The sequence below is a fragment of the Hypomesus nipponensis genome, chromosome 7 (assembly GCF_054491055.1).
Source record: "Hypomesus nipponensis isolate SF chromosome 7, ASM5449105v1, whole genome shotgun sequence".
Taxonomy (NCBI): domain Eukaryota; kingdom Metazoa; phylum Chordata; class Actinopteri; order Osmeriformes; family Osmeridae; genus Hypomesus; species Hypomesus nipponensis.
This window is the reverse complement of record NC_140367.1, coordinates 4,898,427-4,917,500: the sequence shown is the minus strand read 5'-3', so window position 1 is coordinate 4,917,500 and position 19,074 is coordinate 4,898,427. Positions and strand designations below refer to the sequence as shown.

The following is a 19,074-nucleotide window of genomic DNA, read 5'->3' as shown; positions in this document are numbered from 1 at the left end:
GTGGTCAGCTTTGTGCTCTAGTCAGAAAGTGCATGGTGGATTTTGCATGTCTTCTTATCCAGAGCGTGCACGAGCATGAGAGTGCACGAGAGCCCCTCTCTGTGTGCTGTCAGGAGTCCAGAGAGAGTAGTGGAGCGTCTGCATGGCGGAGTCCCAACAGGCAGGACAGAGAGCCCCTGCTCTCCTCCCAGTCCTCCTGTGCTGTGAACCCTGTGGCTCCAACCACACCCCGTCATGTCTGTCCTTCCCGGCTTGCCGTAGCCTCCATGCGGCCTGCGATCGGTCCCATCTCCATTTCTCTAAAAAGCCTCTGATTGGGCATCGGAGCCCGTGAGTCGTTAGTCACCGTGGTCATGGCGGGCGAACCTGTGCTGTTTTGGTTTTTGCAGGACGAGGGTGCCCAGCCTCTGAACCTGTCGTCCAGGCCTAAGGCACCCGACAGCAAGTCACCCACCTCCCCCGCCTCTCCACAGGTCCCCTCCTCCAAGCTGGGCCCTGGATCCATGAAACACAGCGCCCCCTCCAGCATCGGAGGACCACCCTCCAGAGTCAGCTCCATAGGTAGGTGAAAGCGCCTGCTCACCTTCACACACACATACCCACACACACACACATACCCACAGACACACATACCCACACACACACACACATACCCACACACACACACACATACACACACCCCCCCAAAAAACTTGTGTGTGTCACGTGTACATAAACAGTCTTGTACATGACTCGTTGCTATGTGAACCACCATTTTGTTGTAAATGAATTATTAATGGCACACTGATAATTCGCATGTCACACTAACTGTACTGTATGTAACATGCTATAATTACTGCGTGGCTGTTGTCAGGATTTCCCTGCAGGCTGTGTTATTGTCAGGTTTGTTAGAGGCAGAGCGAGGGAGAGAGAGAGAGAGAGAGAGAGAGAGAGAGAGAGAGAGGAGGGAGAGAAAGAGAGAGAGAGAGAGAGAGAGAGAGAGAGAGAGAGAGAGAGGGAGAGAGAGATGGAGAGAGAGATGGGAGAGAGAGAGAGCGAGAGAGAGAGAGAGAGAGAGAGAGAGAGAGAGAGAGAGAGAGAGAGAGAGAGAGAGAGAGAGAGAGAGAGAGGGAGGGAGGGAGGGAGGGAGGGAGGGAGGGAGGGAGGGAGGGAGGGAGGGAGGGAGGGAGGGAGGGAGGGAGGGAGGGAGGGAGAGAGAGAGAGAGAGAGAGAGAGAGAGAGAGAGAGAGAGAGAGAGAGAGAGAGAGAGAGAGAGAGAGAGAGAGAGAGCAGTAAAATAGAGGCCGACATGACAGACAGGCTGTATCACAGATTAGACAAGCCTCTTACACAAGCAGGGAATACACAAACAACCTGCATTAATATCACACACACAGGCTCACTAGCAAACTATAACCACTCACACACTCGCACACTAACAGCACACACACAAGCTCCTACCCACTATGCGGCAGTTAGCCATTTTCTGACTTCTTCTCTAATCTCAGTGTTTTTCAACAAATCGCAGGATTTAATAGCAGATTAGGGGATCAGAAACCCAGATGTTTTTTGTTCTGAAAAATGGATTACAGTGTAAAGTTTTCAGTGGAATCCTCTAGAACATGTTGAGGCAGGCCCTTCCTTTAGATTACAATTATACTCAACCTTCTGTTCCGCCTCCCTTTCCATCTGCTGCGTGTGAGTGTGTGTGTGTGTGTGTGTTTCATTGTACTGTGACTGCTGTCAAGTTATGGAAGTGGGGACATTTCAGGTTAAAGCTCTACATGCGTGCCACCGATTGTCGTGTGGGGTGTGGTTTGTGTGTGCGTGTGTTTGTGTTCCTGTTCCTGTCACATCAGTATGACACTCTGTCCCTCATACTCCCACAATGCAGTGCTCCGTGTGCCAGTCATCAACCCAATGACATCCGTCTGCCCCCCTTCCCCTTTCCCATCCTTCTATCCCCTCATCGCTCCATCCATCCCACATCTAATGGACTAAGCAACAGTGAAAGGCTGTCAGTACCTGTGACCTCCAGTGGTATGACCCACCCTGTCTCAGACTCAGACCCAAGACCCCAGACCCAGAACCCAGACCCCAGAACCAAGACCCCAAAACCCAGAATCCAGACCCCCGAACCCAGACCCCAGTCCCAGATCCCATATCCCAGAACCCAGACCCCAGACCCCAGACCCCAAACCCAGACCTTGACCCCAGACCAGAGAGGGGGGAGGGTTAGTACAGAAACAAGTCTCTCTCTTACTCACATAAACCAGGAACCATCATATTTTTCCAATTGAATCCTTCCTCCACTTAACTATTCTCCACCCCCCCCCCCCTCCCCCTCACACCCCCAACCCCCCACTCCGCTCCATCAGATTTTACGGTTATGACTTTTGGAAGAGTTAACTCATCTGTCATGACTAATCTGGGTTTGTAATCTGTCCTGAGATGGCATTAGCTCAGGGGCTTAGAGCAGAATAAAAAGCCCTAAGCCCAGACCATGTCTTTGTTAAGACTAACCCATGGAGAGACTAATAGCACAGCCCCGCAATACTCTCTCTATGTCTCTCTCTCTCTCTCTCTCTCTCTCTCTCTCTCTCTCTCTCTCTCTATGTCTCTCTCTCTCTCTCTCTCTCTCTCTCTCTCTCTCTCTCTCTCTCTCTTCCTGTCTCTCTCTCTCTCTCTCTCTCTCTCTCTCTATGTCTCTCTCTCTCTCTCTCTCTTCCTGTCTCTCTCTCTCACCCTCAGCAGATGTCCCTGATGCTCTGGCCACTAATCTGGGGAAATAATACAAATAATAGTGATGATGAGAAGCTGGGCCACATCTCTGATATGCTGTGTGCAGATGTTTCTGAGGGGGATATTAGCAGGCCTGTATGCTTTAATAAGAGTAATCTGGGGATGCTGCGCTTTTCTCTTCAAAGAATTACATCAGCTTTCAGAGAGCGGGTGTGTGTGTGTGTGTGTGTGTCTATGTGTGTGTGTCTATGTGTGTGTGTGTGTGTGGTTTTCTCTCTGTATGCAAGTGTGAAAACCTTTGGAACCCTTTCCAGGGGGAACTGTCTAACAGATCATATAAAAAGTGGAGCTTTTAACTAAACATGATGAATAGGAGTGTACAGATTAGCAGCAGAGGGCTTTAGACGTTCAGCGTGGCTGTTAAATTGTGTTTACAGTCGGCCCACGTGGGGGTTAGTACCGTGGGCTAAGACTGGCATTCACCATAGCACATAAGACACACCGTGCTCTCCTGACGGCTGGACTGACAGGACAGTGTGTGTGTATGTGTGTGTGTGTGTGTGTGTGTGTGAGGGTGTGTGTGAGGGTGTGTGTGATCTGAAGGCCTCTGTGCTCTGTCACATCTGAGAGCAGAAGAGCCGTTGGAGGCCGGGCTTGCCGGCGGCTCTCGCTGAGTCACACACGCTGCCTGAGCATCAAGTGGTCAGTGTGTGGGTGTTTGCATACAGGATACTGTATGCCTGTGTGTGTGTCTGTGTGTGTGTGTGTGTGTCTGTGTCTGTGTGTGTGTGTGTGTGTTTCCCCTGTAGCCCAGTGTATGCTGATGTATTTACCTTACGGTTCAGGAGAGTGTTTATTCAGGCCGTCCTCCTCCTTTTGCCCCCTCCCCCTGTCTGTCTTTTGTACACATATCCTTTTTCCAGACAGGTTTTGTACACATGTCCTTTTCTGTGACAGATAACAAATGTTTTGTTGCTCTCTTCACTCAGACCACAGAACACAAACAGTCTGCAGTATGCAGCTCAGACAATGGAGACAACCATAGTGCTGCAGTCTCTGAGTGTACAACATAACAGTTTCTCTCTCTCTCTCTCTCTCTCTCTCTCTCTCTCTCTCTCTCTCTCTCTCTCTCTCTCTCTCTCTCTCTCTCTCTCTCTCTCTCTCTCTCTCTCTGTGTGGCGTGTCATCAGACCTCCTGTCCTCCCTCTCCTCCGGGGGCTACCTGAACGACCACGAGGCGGTGACCAAGGCGTTTGCTGAGGCGCGTCAGATGAAGGAGCAGCTGAAGAGGGAGCAGCAGGTGCTGGACGCCAAGGTGGCCGCCGTCAACAACCTCAGCCTCAACAACGGACGCTCCGACAAGGTGAGACACACACACCTCCTACGCACACAAATCTGTCCAAAGTCAATCCCAGTCCGAGATAGTGGTGTGAAGAGCGACCCCGGGAGGGAGGGAGGGAGGGAGGGAGGGAGGGAGGGAGGGAGGGAGGGAGGGAGGGAGGGAGGGAGGGAGGGAGGGAGGGAGGGAGGGAGGGAGGGAGGGAGGGAGGGAGGGAGGGAGGGAGGGAGGGAGGGAGGGAGGGAGGGAGGGAGGGAGGGGACGAGAGGGGGGAGGGAGGTAGAGAGAGAGAGGTCTGAGGAGGAGGAGGGAGGCTGCTAGCGACGTGTGGAGGAGACGCTAATGTGAAGCGACGGCGTCTGCTCCTTGCCAGCGTGGCTAAATTGTGCTTATTTGTTAGTCACTAGAGTCAGCTGGTGCATACACACACATACTCTCACACACCACACACACATGCATTCACACACAGATGCTCTCACACACACACACAAACACGCACACAAACAGCAGCCTGCTTAAGAGCATCTGTACTGCTGACATTCAACAACTCTCGCATCCCTCCATCTCTGCCTGTCTCATTCTCTTAGTTTCACCCTCTCTCTCTCTTTTTCTCTCTCTGTCCCTTTTTTTTGCTATATTTTATCATCTGTCTATTCTGAACAACTTTTCTTTTTTTGTAATCCCATATAAATCAGTGTGTCATGTGTCTACATTGTGAGGTGTCATGTGCCCGCTCTATTCAGCACACACTCTGTAACACTCATTATTAGTTCTCCCTCGTTTGCCATCTGGGAGAGTCTAGCGCTCTATTCAGTATTGTAGTGTAGTCATAGTAAGGTCTGTTTCTGAATATGATCTGAGAGAGGCTGCTTCTTTGAAGGGCTGTGTGTTGAGGTCTTCTCCACTGCTGCACAATGCAGCTCTCTCTAACTGTTCTTCTCTCCCTCTCTCTCTCTCTCTCTCTCTCTCTCTCTCTCTCTCTCTCTCTCTCTCTCTCTCTCTCTCTCTCTCTCTCTCTCTCTCTCTCTCTCTCTCTCTCTCTCTCTCTCTCTCTCTCTCTCTCTCTCTCTCTCTCTCTCTCTCTCTCTGTGAACACAGTGACAAATAACTTCTATTCACCTTCCACGGCTCTGAGCTGTTATCTGAAACCTACCATTGATCCACTGAGTTACTCTTCTGGTTTTTGCTGACCCAGACCACATCTGTCACACAGAGACAGTGTGTGTGTGTGTGTGTCGGGGGGGTGTATCGTGTGTGCGTGTGTGTTTCCACTAGGTGTAGTTGGAGCTAGGCTGTCGGCAAAGAGTTAGTGCAGATATGATGAATACTTTCTGTTGGTCTCTTCCTCTCTTTCTCTCTCATCCTCTCTCCCACTCCCCCCCCCGCTCTCTCTTTCCCTGTCCCTCTCTTACCCCGCCACTCTCTCTGTTCCCCTCTCTCCCTCTCTTTAGCATCATTTATTCAAATATGAGAAATTAGCTCAGCTGAACAATTAAATTCAGTGGCAGCAGCCAGAGAAACGCTTCGTCCTGGTGAACCCAGGTCAGGAGCTAATGGACACCACCACTTTTGCAGGCTTGTTGTTTAAAGACATTGCAGTTTGGGGATGGATTCTAATCCTGTAATTAAACTGTAAATGCAGTTCTGGATTGTTGGGTGAGAGAAGGGTGGTGTGTATTTGTGTGTCTGTGTGTGTGAGTGTGTGTGTGTGTTTGCATGTGTTTAAGCAAACCAGGTCTGGGCTGATTGAGCCGGCTGCCTGCATCACCATTAGCCATGTAAATGCTCAGTAAATCAGCCTTTTATTGGTTGTAATAAATACCCAGGGGGCCGAGCGGTGTGGCCCTCGCTCATCCTCTCGTCTGACACTCTCTCCCTAATGTGTCGACCCCAGAGCATGCTGGGAAAGAGACGCACTCCGCACACTCAAGCAGGTGGCGGCTAGACCCACACACACAAACACGCACACGGATAAACGCACGCTCACAAAAACGCACACACACACACACACATTACAGTTTTACATCCACCCAGGGTTGATGGGCCTATTTACAGTGACCTGACGGACTGAAGGGTTCGTAGAGTTGCTGTTGCAGTGTGTCTGACTGTGTGTTCCTCCGAGCAGGAGAAGGCTGCTCTGGAGAGTCTCAGCCAGCAGCTCAAACAACAGGCTGAGGACAAGTTCAACCACACCATGATGGACTTCACCATGAGCGGGGACTCTGATGGTAAGACCTCACGATCACACACACACACACACACACACACAGTACTTGAATAATTGTGGGCCCCACTCAATCCCATGTGTATTTCCTTCATAAACAGTATCACTGCACCCAGCTTTTCTGTGTGAATATGCATGTGTGTTTTAATGAGTGCGCCCTGTGTATACCGTAGATGGTTATTCTAATGAGTGAGTGTTTTTAATCGGAGCATATATACAGCCATTCTCACTGCTACCTCCCCTCCCTCCCCTCCTCCCTCCGGTACAGGCAGCCCCAGTGTGTCTGATTCCAGGATGTTCCGGGAGGCCCGCGGCCGTGGCAACAGCGAGCCCCACATTAAGAGGCCCATGAACGCCTTCATGGTCTGGGCAAAGGATGAGAGGAGGAAGATACTGCAGGCTTTCCCCGACATGCACAACTCCAACATCAGCAAGATCCTGGGTGAGAACAAAACACACACACGTCGACACACACACACGTAGATATACACACACACGCACACGGTTCTTGTAGCCAGAGGGGGGAAATGCAAGATGGAAAGAGGGGGAGTGTGCCTTCGTTTAAAGGAAGAATAGAGATAGAGAGAGACTTGGATGATGATAGAGAGAGAGGAACGTGGCGGGTAAGATGGGTAGAGAGAGAGAGAGAGAGAGACAGAGAGAGACAGAGAGAGAGAGAGAGAGAGAGAGAGAGAGAGACAGAGAGAGAGAGAGAGAGAGAGAGAGACAGAGAGAGGGATGAGGATGTGTCAACCTGACGGAGCTGACCCCCTGTGTTGGGGCCAGGTTGCTGCATGTCTTCCTCAGACACCGTAGAACACACGCTCTCTCCACGGAGATTACCCGACTTAACACCGCGCGTACGGGACTGTGTCTGGGTCCCCTTCCTGCCATCTCTTCCACAGCCCTCTGACTGCGTTAGTCTTTCTCTGCCTCGCAAGCCTCAATCAGGCTGTTCTGCTCGGTGTGTCCCCTGTCGCTCCCGTAGGCCCGCAGCAGTCCAACTGACAGCATCTTTTGTTCCCTCCTTATCTCTGGTAGGCTCAACATCTGTACAGCGGTTAGCCACGTTAGCGCGACTAGAACTGTGAACCGCCTGTCTCCTCTGGGAATAGACCAACACACACACACTCTTGTACACATACACTCACGTACACACGCACACACTTAGATAGTGTTCCTTCCATGCGACAGCATTGTGTAACCAGCTCCTAATGAACAGCTCTGGAGAGCAGGCTCCGGCAATGATGATATAATTCATTATGCATTAAACAAGCACTACAGTCTGTCTGAACATTTCCTGCCGACCTAGGGGATTGTGTTTGACATTTTAAAGAGCTCCTAAGCGTTTTATAACACAGGGAAATCTGGTTTTAATAAGGCCTCGCTCTCGATTGTTAACAGAAGGAGTTTCCTATCGCTGTACTAAACAGAGCAGAGCTGGGCTGGGTCACCACCAACAGCTTTAACCCATTAAACATACAGTAGGAGTGTATAGATTAAATCCAGATTCTGTATATACAGACATACACCCACACATTTACTGTATACATGCTCAATGGAATGGAGACTCACTGACAATGTAACATTTTGGAACATTGTGTAATGACATTTGTGGGATTAATCCATTGTGGGACTAATTCCATTAATGCGAGTGTGTGAGTGTATGTGTTTAGTTGTGTATGTGTGTGTGTGTGTGTGTGTGTATGTGTGTGTGTGTGAGGGTAATGAGGAGGACAAAGTGAAGAGTACAGGTACTCCTGCTGATCACTAATGATGAGCCCAGTGAATAAGGACTCCACTTAACCTGATGTAACCTCATTCCCTCTCCCTCTATCTGTCTGTCTCTCTCTGTCTCCCTCTCTTTCATTCAGTCTCTCTCCCTCTATTTCAATCAATCCCTCTCCCTGTATCTGTCTGTCTCTCTCTGTCTCCCTCTCTTTCATTCAGCCTCTCTCCCTCTATTTCAATCAATCCCTCTCCCTCTATCTGTCTGTCTCTCTCTGTCTCCCTCTCTTTCATTCAGTCTCTCTCTGTGGGTCAGAGCAGGTCTGTGTCTACCCTGTCATTACAGTAGACAGAAAACAGTAGCTCTCTTCCTTCAGACATGATAATGTAGCGGTAGGTGACAATAATAACAATAAAAGATAATATTATTATCTTTTATCTTTTATTGTTATTATTATCCACTACTAACTATTTGATCATTACAAACTGCAGTGTTGTAGGAAACTCAGCGGCACAAAGCTTTTCATTGTACTTGTATACTTGTGCATCCTGTACATATGACAATAAACTGGAATTGATAACGAAGGGCCTCCTGTCCTCATCTATCCCAGAATGTTTACAGTGTGTGTGTGTGTGTGTGTGTGTGTGTGTGTGCGTGTTTGTGTGTGTTTGTGTGTGTGTGTGTGTGTGTGTGCGTGTGCGTGTGCGTGCGCGTGCGCGTGCGCGTGTGTGTGCGTGTGCGTGCGTGCGTGCGTGTGTGTGTGTGTGTGTGTGTGTGCGTGCGTGTGTGTGTGTGTGTACAGGTTTTATACGGCATTCTGTCTATATGTGGGTATGTAGGCACACTCTAGTCCCTGCATCTCTATACCTCTGTTATTTTCTTACCCCCCCGCCCCTTTCTCTCCCTCCCTCCCACTCTCTCCTCCCCCCTTCTGTGTCCAGGCTCTCGTTGGAAGGCCATGACCAACCTTGAGAAGCAGCCTTACTACGAGGAGCAGGCTCGTCTCAGCAAGCAGCACCTGGAGAAATACCCCGACTACAAGTACAAGCCCCGGCCCAAACGCACCTGTCTGGTGGACGGGAAGAAGCTGCGCATCGGAGAGTACAAGGCCATCATGAGGAACAGGCGTCAGGAGATGAGACAGTACTTCACCGTCGGGTAGGTCCACCACCCCCTCCACCTCCCCTCAGCTTTGAGCAGGTTAGGATTTTTTTTGTTTTTGTTTTTAATCTTTTATGATATGTATATTCAGATATAAGAGACGTTTGTAACTGGAGTCTCCAGTGATCCCAGGGAGGAGATGAGACCCGGGCGTTTCTGACCGGGCTTCTCCCTGTGTCGTCTCTCCACAGCCAGCAGGCCCAGCTGCCTCTGTCCTCAGCAGGGGTGGTGTATCCTGGAGCCCTCTCCATGGCGGGCATGCCCTCCCCCCAGATGCCCTCCGAACACTCCAGTATGTCCAGCAGCCCTGAGCCCAGTGCCAACCCCCACCCTCCCCCCTACCTGGCCGGCCTGAAGGGGGAGGGGCCCCGCATCAAGGAGGAGTTACGGCTGGACGACAACAACGGCGACCCCTACGACGACTTTGATTACGAGGACGAGGAGGCGGACTACGGGAGTGACAACGAGAATAATATCACCCAATAAGATGGGAGCTGAGGCGAGGCTGAAGCCTCACCCTAGCCAATCACAGCAGGTGAATCACACAGCTGGAAAGAAGAAAACAACCCCCTAACCAATCCCTAAGGAACTGACTTAGGCCTGTCTGTCCTAACCAATCACCTTGAGTCTCCACATCACAGACTCCTCCCTCTCGTTATTACCCTCACCCAACCAGGACTCTCTCAGCAGAGCCAAACCCCTCCCACTGGAGTCCTGATACCAGCAACCAGCCAATCAAATGAAGCACAGGACCTGTCACTCACACTGACTGTTACACAAACTGAAGTCTAGAAGTTGACGAGCCAATGGCTGCTGAGTACTTTACAGTACTACAGAGTACTACTATAGAGTACTAAACAGTACTACAAGAGTACTACAAAGTTCTACTGCTGAGTATGACAGTACTCTTGATGAGTATGATGCGAGGTAGATGATGATATTCGGTATATGTCCAGAGTAAGCTACCCGTAAGCAGGGGGGAAGCCCCAGACCTTTTAGACCAGTTTGTTGTAAAAGAGACGTTTTTGAAAACAGAGGACCTGTCAGTTGATGAAAAAGACACTTTAAAATGGCGGACCTGTTGGTTTATAAAAGAGACACTTTTAAAAAACAGCTTTTTTTTCGTTTTTGGTTCTATAATATTCTCACTCAGGTACACGGTGCCAACAAGTGGCTTGTGAATGTGATTTGTTGTTTTTGTGCTACAGTTTTAATAATAGAAAAATATACTTTTTTCCTTTCATTGTAAAGCACCTGACAGAAGTCAAAGCTTTTATTTTGCATATTTCTTAAACTCTGCAGTGTACTGTCAGCAGAACCCCTCTCTATGTGCCCGCACCCCCATGAGAGTCCAATGGGACAGTCCAGTCAGGGCCTTCCCATGTGTTGGACTGTGTAGACCTTCTCACTTCAGTGGACTGTAGGGGGACTGCGGGGGTCGGACAGCTTGAGTCTCTCATATCATAGTCCATGTTGAAGAGCATTGTGAGAAGAGACAACCCTGATCCAGCTTCACTCCCTACCCTCTCATTCAGCCTCTGGTTATTGTTCCCACACACCCCAAGAGAGAACCAGAGAGCCTAACATCGATTGAAGTAAGGTTCAAAAGTGTGTGTGTGTGTGTGTGTGTGTGACATGCTCATTACTAAGGGTACAGACACCTGACAGATATAGCCATAGTGTGTTCTAGCTACAGCCGAGAGAGAGAAAGAGACAAAACGAGAGATAAGACGCCAGTGAGAGACCTTAAGGTTCTCTTGAATTGCTCCAACATTTTAAACACACACACACCAACACACACACACACCAACACATACGCACACGCCAATAAACACACACACATGCACACACCTTGTCCCTGTCCAGCCCTTGGCGGTGTCTGTGCCCCCCCCTCCCCCCCCCTCCCTTTCTGTTGTGATCGGGAGGAGCTGAACAGACGTCAGTGTTTTTATTTGTATTTGAATACTGTATTTTATTATTTTTATTCAAACTGCCTCTAGTGTAATAATATTATTAACAATAATTATAATGATGGTCAGCGTTTCCTAAGTTTAGTAAGTTATGTACAGTATAATTTATTTTTCCCCCTCTCATCGGGTTTTGTATGTCTATATGAAAACTACGACGGTTTGATGAAGCATTATTATATTTAGCTGGTAGGTATTTAGATTTAAATGTGTCATTTTACCTTTGTTTGTTTTTAATTCTGTTCTGGTTTTTATTTGATCTGTTGCTTTTGTATTAATCCTTAGGGTGAGGTTGAGGAGCTGGGGCAGAGACAGAGAGTCAGTTGCTACGATGACCAGAACTCTCTCTCTCCATCACCAGCTCCCGCCCACACCCCCCCCACCTCCCGCGAAGACTTAACCCTTTTACGTCCAAACCCATTTCTTAAAGCACTCAGACTCTGTGTGGTCAGAGAAAAGAAGAACGTGATTCTTATTTTGTAATGGTTAATAATGTATAATGTGAATTTTCCTCTCTTCTTCTTTAGTTCTCTGGAGTTCAAAAGAAACCACATGTGTTATTGTAAACTCTGTTTATCTCTGAAGGTGGAGCCCAGCTCTCCTGTATCTGGCTGCTCTGAACACTGGGGACATGGGTGGAACTACACTGGCTCTGAGACACACACACACACACACACACACACACACACAAAGATACATTCATAAACACATTACAGGAAACATACTGTGTATTCACCGAGTTGTATATCTGGACAATGAAGGGTCCAAGGTGCCCTGTTTCATTTACAGAGCCGTACACACTGATGTTTAGTAGGAAAGATAATTGTAGTGCAATGCAGCATTGACACACATGTATTCGACCATTAGAAACAACAGCGTTTACTCGATGTCCCCTCTCCAGTGATGTTCCACCTTGTGGGTCCTGCGTCAGATCACCGGTGCTGTCTTATCTATGGGACTCTTCATCTGGAGGTCTTTGCTTTGTTTTAGCTCCACACCATGACATAGCCATGTCCACTCTTTCAGCCACATAGTGAGCCCACACACAATCATGTTTTCCCCCTTTACCTTGACACAATCACACCATGCCAGGTAGTGGCGTGGCCCGTATCCCTGCCACATAGTGAGCCTGTCAATCATGCCACGCTGAGCTGCTTAGTCATCCCCATAATCACAATGTGGTGCGATCCAGAGTCATATATGCTGTGTAGAGCTCTGGGTCCATCCAATGCTGGAAGGGGGGTTTCCAGGCTGGTAGATACTGTATAGCCCATGAATGGGACACAGAGAGGAGGCTAAAGACTCCAATTGTTACTCCTGCTGTATAGGTCTGACCCCATAACAACAACCTTTGTTACCATGACAATGACAGCCATGATGACGACGATAATGATGATGGTGACGATAAAGATATTTAAGACAATCAAAGTCGTGAGTGGAGCTCAAAACAAAGTAAGAATTATTACTAGAAAAAAAAAGTATCTTACACCATCTCAACTTGAAAAATCAAGAAAGATAATTATGTAAATATAACATAGAGTTATAGATTTATATTTTGTTCATAACACAGTGTAATATAAGTTGTATATTTCTTTTTTTCTCTTTTATTGATGTTATCCATGCCACAATAAAAGCAGGAGGCGAAGTACTCTTACAACAAAAAAAAGAATAAAAATTACAAACATACAAAGAAAGAAAAAAATCAAGCCTTGCGCTGCCACCACCTGTTCAGAGTTCACTTTTTTTCAGTATTATTGCCAGTCAGGGCTCTAATAAAGACAGCAATGTGTTCTGTATTCTCCTACTGGTCTTTGTGAGTTATTTTTCCTATTCCATACACACATGTACAAACACACACATGCAGTACAAAGGCACATTCCATTATACAACCAGTATATTTGTATGCGTATATCTTTATTAATTTCAGGAGCGTCGGTAACTCCTGCACACACAGTTACTCAATCTGGTAGAACTACAATACACAAGCATGTCTACAAATGGTTGCATGCTAACTGTTTATCACAGGGGAAATACAGCAGCATGACAGAAGGGTAGTGTCGTCTTCTCAACAGGAAGGTTTGTCGTGGAGACTTGCTTTCCATTGGAAGCTAGTAATAGTAGTAGTCTGCCTCTCCAGTCATCTGGAAATCCTTAATGGACCTGCCCTACCCTAGCAAAACTCTCCATGGATAGGGCCAAGCAGTTAGTGGAGCTCTGTTGTCCAATAACTGCCCTGATAGGGAATCATCACCATGGAACCATGTCACCAGGCGATGCAATCAGCCTAATAATGACATGTTAATTATGCTTGGTCCGCCTTATTTCCCTCCTATCAGAGAGCCAGCTGTGTGGTGTGGAATGTAATTACGGGGAGTTAAGCACCTGATAACTTAATTAGCCACAACAAGAGACATGGAAGACTTGTGACTGAGAGAAAGAAATAATTGTATGTATTTTTTTATAAATAAGAAAGAAAGAAAGAATTTGTAATAAATTAAAAAAGAAAGAAATAATTAAAAAGAAAGAAGGAAAAACAGAAAAATTAAGGAAGGAAGAAACAAAGAAAGGATAAGAGAAGGAAGGAAGGAAGGAAGGAAGGAAGGAAGGAAGGAAGGAAGGAAGGAAGGAAGGAAGGAAGGAAGGAAGGAAGGAAGGAAGGAAGGAAGGAAGGAAGGAAGGAAGGAAGGAAGGAAGGAAGGAAGGAAGGAAAAAACTATTTAAAGGGCCACATCAATGCCAGGTGGAAAATGATATTGAAGTTGTTGTTGGTTAACAGGGAATCTTTCATTGACAGGTGGGTTGAGGCCGTATGGGCACCATGCTTTGTATTTCAAGGGTTAAAAGAGGCATTCTCACTTAGTGTGGAGCCCATTAAAACACTGTGGCCATCTGTGTCCATATGGCAACCAATCAGAAACCATTACTCCATCAAACACCGGCACAGCAGAACAGTTAAATGCACTTTGTGGAGACAGGGTTCTGCCTAGTTTGGGCTAATTACTGCAGCTTTGAAAAAACTCTTCAATCCAATAAAGATCTGCGATGGGCAGAATGAGCGCTCCAGAAGGAGAGAGGTAGCTGGTTTCTGGGCATTTGTGAATTTTTCATCCCTTGCCTGGAGGTGAACATGAGAAAAGGTTTATGGTGGAATAGTAGAGAAGCAGAAAGGAGGGCTGGCTGTGATTTTTCACTTATTCTCAGCAGCTAACACGCATACACACTTACAGATAAACACACACACATTCACACACACGCTCACACATCACCTAAAGCACAGACATGGATGTGACCACACATTTATCCACCAGCGAGTTCAACCTAAAAGTATTGAGACAAAACGACAAAGGGAAAACAAACGACAGCGTCTGAATATCATGAATACTAATATCCTTAGTGTAGAATCATATTAGATCATTTTTGATATTACATTATATTACGTGGGTGAACGTTCATGTCAAGTGTACACACACACACACACACACACAAAGTCATGTGTGAGTTCCAGAGAGGCCGTTGCTGTGACAGCTCGTGGAATGTGTAGATTTGAACCGTGGGTGTTTGGAAATGGAGTGAAAACGCTGTCACATTAATGATTTAGCCAGGGTAATAGGATGTGATGTGGTGCTGAGCCTTCAGCTGAGCTGAGTTTAAGACGCTGTGCTAATGTATTCATGAAGAGGAGGGATTAAAGAAGAGCGCTGAGTGCTACAGAGCGGCCCAGGCCAACACAGGCCTACAGACACACCACACACACACACACACTTGCACACATACACGCACTCACACACCCTCACAGACACAGACAAACAGCCCCTCGCTAACCCACATGTAAAACACACTTTGCATACACACACAAATAGACAAGCAGGCCCCCTTTTGACACACTAAACACACACATGTAGATACATAGAATGAACCTCCAGACACAGTGATGCACAGAGACAGTGGTGATGACCTGTGATGCACAGACACACAGAGCTGGCTGCTCAGGTAGAGATTCTGCAGGTCACCCCACTGTACCTGTTCCACAACATCAGTAGCATTCATCTATGTATTACTGTAATATCTGCAAACGTCAAAGTCCAGTCACAATGGCCAAATGTTTCCATCTCTGTCTTTGTCTCATTTGATTACGTAAAGATTAAGGAAGGTTGTTTATGATCCGGTTATGACACAGAGAGGAACGTTTCCAGTTTTTTCAAATTAAGTTGAATAAACATCAATACTCGTGGGCGATTATCGTCATTTGATTTTTTTTTTATGTTGGAAAAAAAACTGTTATTTTTCACCCATCAACACCAGAACACACACATGCTAATATTATGCTAATGCTATGCTAATTGGTGGAGTCACAGTGAAGCAGGCCTGCTGTTAGAGAGACTTGTGAGAGAATAGGTGGGGTCAGTCACAAGCTGTAAAACCAGCTCCAATACAAATAAACAAAACCCTGGGACATGACTAAACATCACCCGTTGGAGTGGTGGGGAAGGAGAGAGACAGAGAGAAAGAGAGAGAGTGAGACAGAGAGAGAGAGAGAGAGAGAGAGTGAGACAGAGAGAGAGAGAGAGAGAGAGAGAGAGAGAGAGACAGGTAAATAGGGGTTCCATGGAAGGTTAAAAGGAGGGAGTGAGGGTGAGGTGTTGTTGGTGACTCAGGGGGTGAGGGGGTGAGGGGGTGAGGGGGTGAGGAAGTCATAAAGTAGTCATGCTTACATGCTGACACGTTTCACTGTCCATATCTGTTAGATTGTACAAAAAGACACCAAATTCTCTCGCACACACTGTTGCCAACTCTTTAGTATGTAGGATACTGTACATAGCCATGCATAATGTGTGTGAGTGGGTGTGTGTGGATGTACATGTGTGTGTGAGTGTGTGTGTGTGTGTGAATGGTGTAATGAGAGAAAGACCTGGCAGGGCTAGCAAGGCTGGCAGTATTTGGATCCTGTCGGTGTCCTCACGTGCCAGTCAGCCATGGGATGCCCTGTGTGCCAGTGCCCCTCAGAGTCAACATGGCTGCCAGTGCCCCTCAGAGCCAACATGGCTGCCAGTGTTTCCAGCAGTCCACCGCTGCCCCTCCCCACAACGCCACCATCCCCCAGGCTCGGAAACCCCCCACCCTGCCAAGGCGTCTTGCCCTGACTGGAGGATGGCTCATCTTCTCTCTCGGGGAGGTGTCCTCAAGTGTGCATCTTTAATTCGCCCTGGTCGCCTTCCTTAATTTTTGCTCCAAGACCAAGACCCCTGTTTTTGTCAGTGTTTTGTGCTTTCTGTGATAAACAACAACAACAACATCAGCAGCAGAAGCACAGGAAACAGGGCGGGGAAGGGGATGAGGATGCCACCAGCCATGTGTCTCACCCCTGGCTGCTTGTCCTGGCAACTCACAATGACCTCCAGTTGAGACTGAGTAGATCTTTGCCTTCCGAGTTGTGCTTTCTGAGGTTGAATAAAAGGCAAACTCAGCTGTTGTCTTCAGACCGCCCTTGTATGTCCTCCATCAGGATCCACTGTGCTGTGTGTGGAGCAGGGACACAAACAGATACCTTGGGCTGGAGCTTGATCTCCGCTCTGCCTCCAGTGTTTTGATTCAGCCCTCGTTCTGCAGCTATCATTGTAATTGTTACTCCTTCGTAGCTAAGACATCAAATTGAGAGTTTGTCTGTGTGCTTGTACATGTGTGTGTGTGTGTGTGTGTATGGGTGTGCGGGTGTGTGTGTGTGTGGTGCGTGTGTGAGTGAGTAAATGACAGCTTTGTAACGATTAGGTCAGGGGTCTCTAACTTCTGACAGACGGACTGAGGTTAGAGGATTTCCTGGAGGGAACAGATAAAGCTAGGTGTGCTAATGGAAGAGTTAATATGGATTCATAGAAAACATTAGTGCTCTCTCTGTCTGTCCCTGTGTGTCTCTCTCTTTCTCTCTCTTTCTGGTGGAGGGTCAGGAAGGTCAGGACATAATGGGAGTCTATCTGTGGGATCGAGAGAGATAGAGGGATAACTGGGGCTGGATTTAGCGCGATGTTCTCGGGATTAGAGCAGAGAGCTCTGTATTTGAGCAGATTTAGCTCCTCTAACTCCTGAAGATAAGGGCCTGGGGATTGTGTAATTGTTTAAACAGCATGTGTTCTAACTCATCGCTGACCACACCAGTCGCCCTGGTCCAAGCACAATCCCTTCCTGTGAAACAGATGGTTGCGGTTGACCTGTGGTCTGCCTGCAGATGCACACTGTGGTCCAGTGGTCAAGTCTTTAACAGTGGTAAAGGGAGGTTGGAGAGAGCAGAGTGACCACAAAGAGCCAGCCTGTAAAACTGCTCTGTCCTCTGGAGAGAAGACAGGGAAGATAATTAGACTGCATCCAGCCTGCGGGCTCAATGACATCATGTCTTGCACTGGCAAGGGTCATAGTTCTTCGTCTCATAGTTGCGACGAACACGAACAATTGACTTTTTTGGAACTTACACATCAAATTGTGAATTGTCTGTACCTGATTGGGCTCATCAATGCTGTTCCACTGGAAGGAGATATTATGACCACCAGTCTATCGCTGTTTTCAGCTGGAGGAACACACGCTTGGACGGCCACAGTCAGGGATTTCCCCTGGGACTGGGTGTGAGAGATGGGGATGAATCATGTTTACGGGTCTGGTAGGACTCCTAACTATGTCCCTGTTGATTAGAACACTGTCTTCACGGTCTAACAACAGTCCAGGCCCTCCAGTGAGGCATTCTGACGGTTGTGTTTGTGATGATTGTGCTTTCTGCATTGTGCCAAGCGATCCATTTAACAACAAACATATGTTTGAATTTAGAGATCATCCCCACAAAATAGGCAGTTTTTGTTTTGTTTATACACGCAAGTGTGTGCACATTGCAACACAGTGTCTGTGTGTGTGTGTGTTTGTGTCCAGCCAGCACTCAGACAGTCTGACAGACAGACAGCTCCATGTCATAAGTCCACATAGACAAGCATGAAGTAGAGAACAACTGTGCTTGTTGATCAGATAAAGGATTATGGTGTGTTTTAATGAAATCTCTGCTCTCCCCCAAACTGCTTTAAAGCCCCTTTTACCGTGCAGCATACTTCCGCAGGACACATTCCAGATGAATGTCAACACACTGAGCACGCTCAGAGAACATGTCAGGCACATGCTCTGAACCATTAAGACAAGTATGGGGTAATCCCCCTAATGCCCACCGGCTAGGGGTCAGGGGTCAGGGGTCAAGTGCATCACCCTGGCGATGAGGAGGTCAAGATGGAAGATTGATACTGAAACCAAAATGGTTTTCCGTGTCTTTCTCTTCTTTCTTTGCCCTGTTCTACCTCTTTGAATTTCTCTGCATGTCCCCCTCCTTCAATCCCTCACTCCCTCCCTCCTCGTGTGTCCAAACAGACAGGAACGCAATGAAATGCCCCAGACGTTGTAATTGGTGTATTTAGCGCGGATGCCAATAACAGTAATTACAGCCAAAAAGGACTTACAAAAGAAACAGTCAACACGAAATTGAGTTTTGTTGTCTCTGGTCAGATGTCAGGTGAAGCAGGATGCTCCTCTGTCGTTCGTCCATCAGACGTTCCGCTGCATTGTTCAGAGCTGAAGAGGTTCTGCTTTTGATCTCTTCACATCAGTATGTGAAAAGCTCTCATGAGTAATGTTTACTGCGTCAAGCTGGCCGAGAGAGGGGTCAGCGAGCAATGATGATGCACACAAACGTGCACACGCACACGAATGGCAATGCATATAGACACACATACACATCAACGTGCACACACAGGCATTACTCTTTTCTTCTCCCCTCCTGTCTGTCCTTCTCCTCTGGGTGAATCCCAACTGTGGGTTGTCCGTAAAGGAGAACAGCAACCCAGGCAGAAGCAAAGAAGTCAGTACAGAAAGGGGAGACAGCACAAGGGGGAGAGAGGGTGAGAGGAAGCGA

At 47.7% G+C, this 19,074-nt stretch overlaps 1 protein-coding gene across 1 annotated transcript in view; it reads left to right on the top strand.

Moving 5' to 3' along the window:
• The window catches only part of sox5 (SRY-box transcription factor 5), a 78,440-nt gene extending 65,500 nt beyond the window's left edge, over positions 1-12,940 (top strand). The window contains 6 exon segments of the mRNA XM_084701393.1: positions 390-561; positions 3,912-4,084; positions 6,186-6,288; positions 6,553-6,726; positions 8,955-9,171; positions 9,366-12,940. Coding sequence (XP_084557519.1) covers positions 390-561; positions 3,912-4,084; positions 6,186-6,288; positions 6,553-6,726; positions 8,955-9,171; positions 9,366-9,660 — 1,134 coding nt within the window. The 3' untranslated portion in view covers positions 9,661-12,940.
• The last annotated feature ends 6,134 nt before the right edge of the window (positions 12,941-19,074 follow it).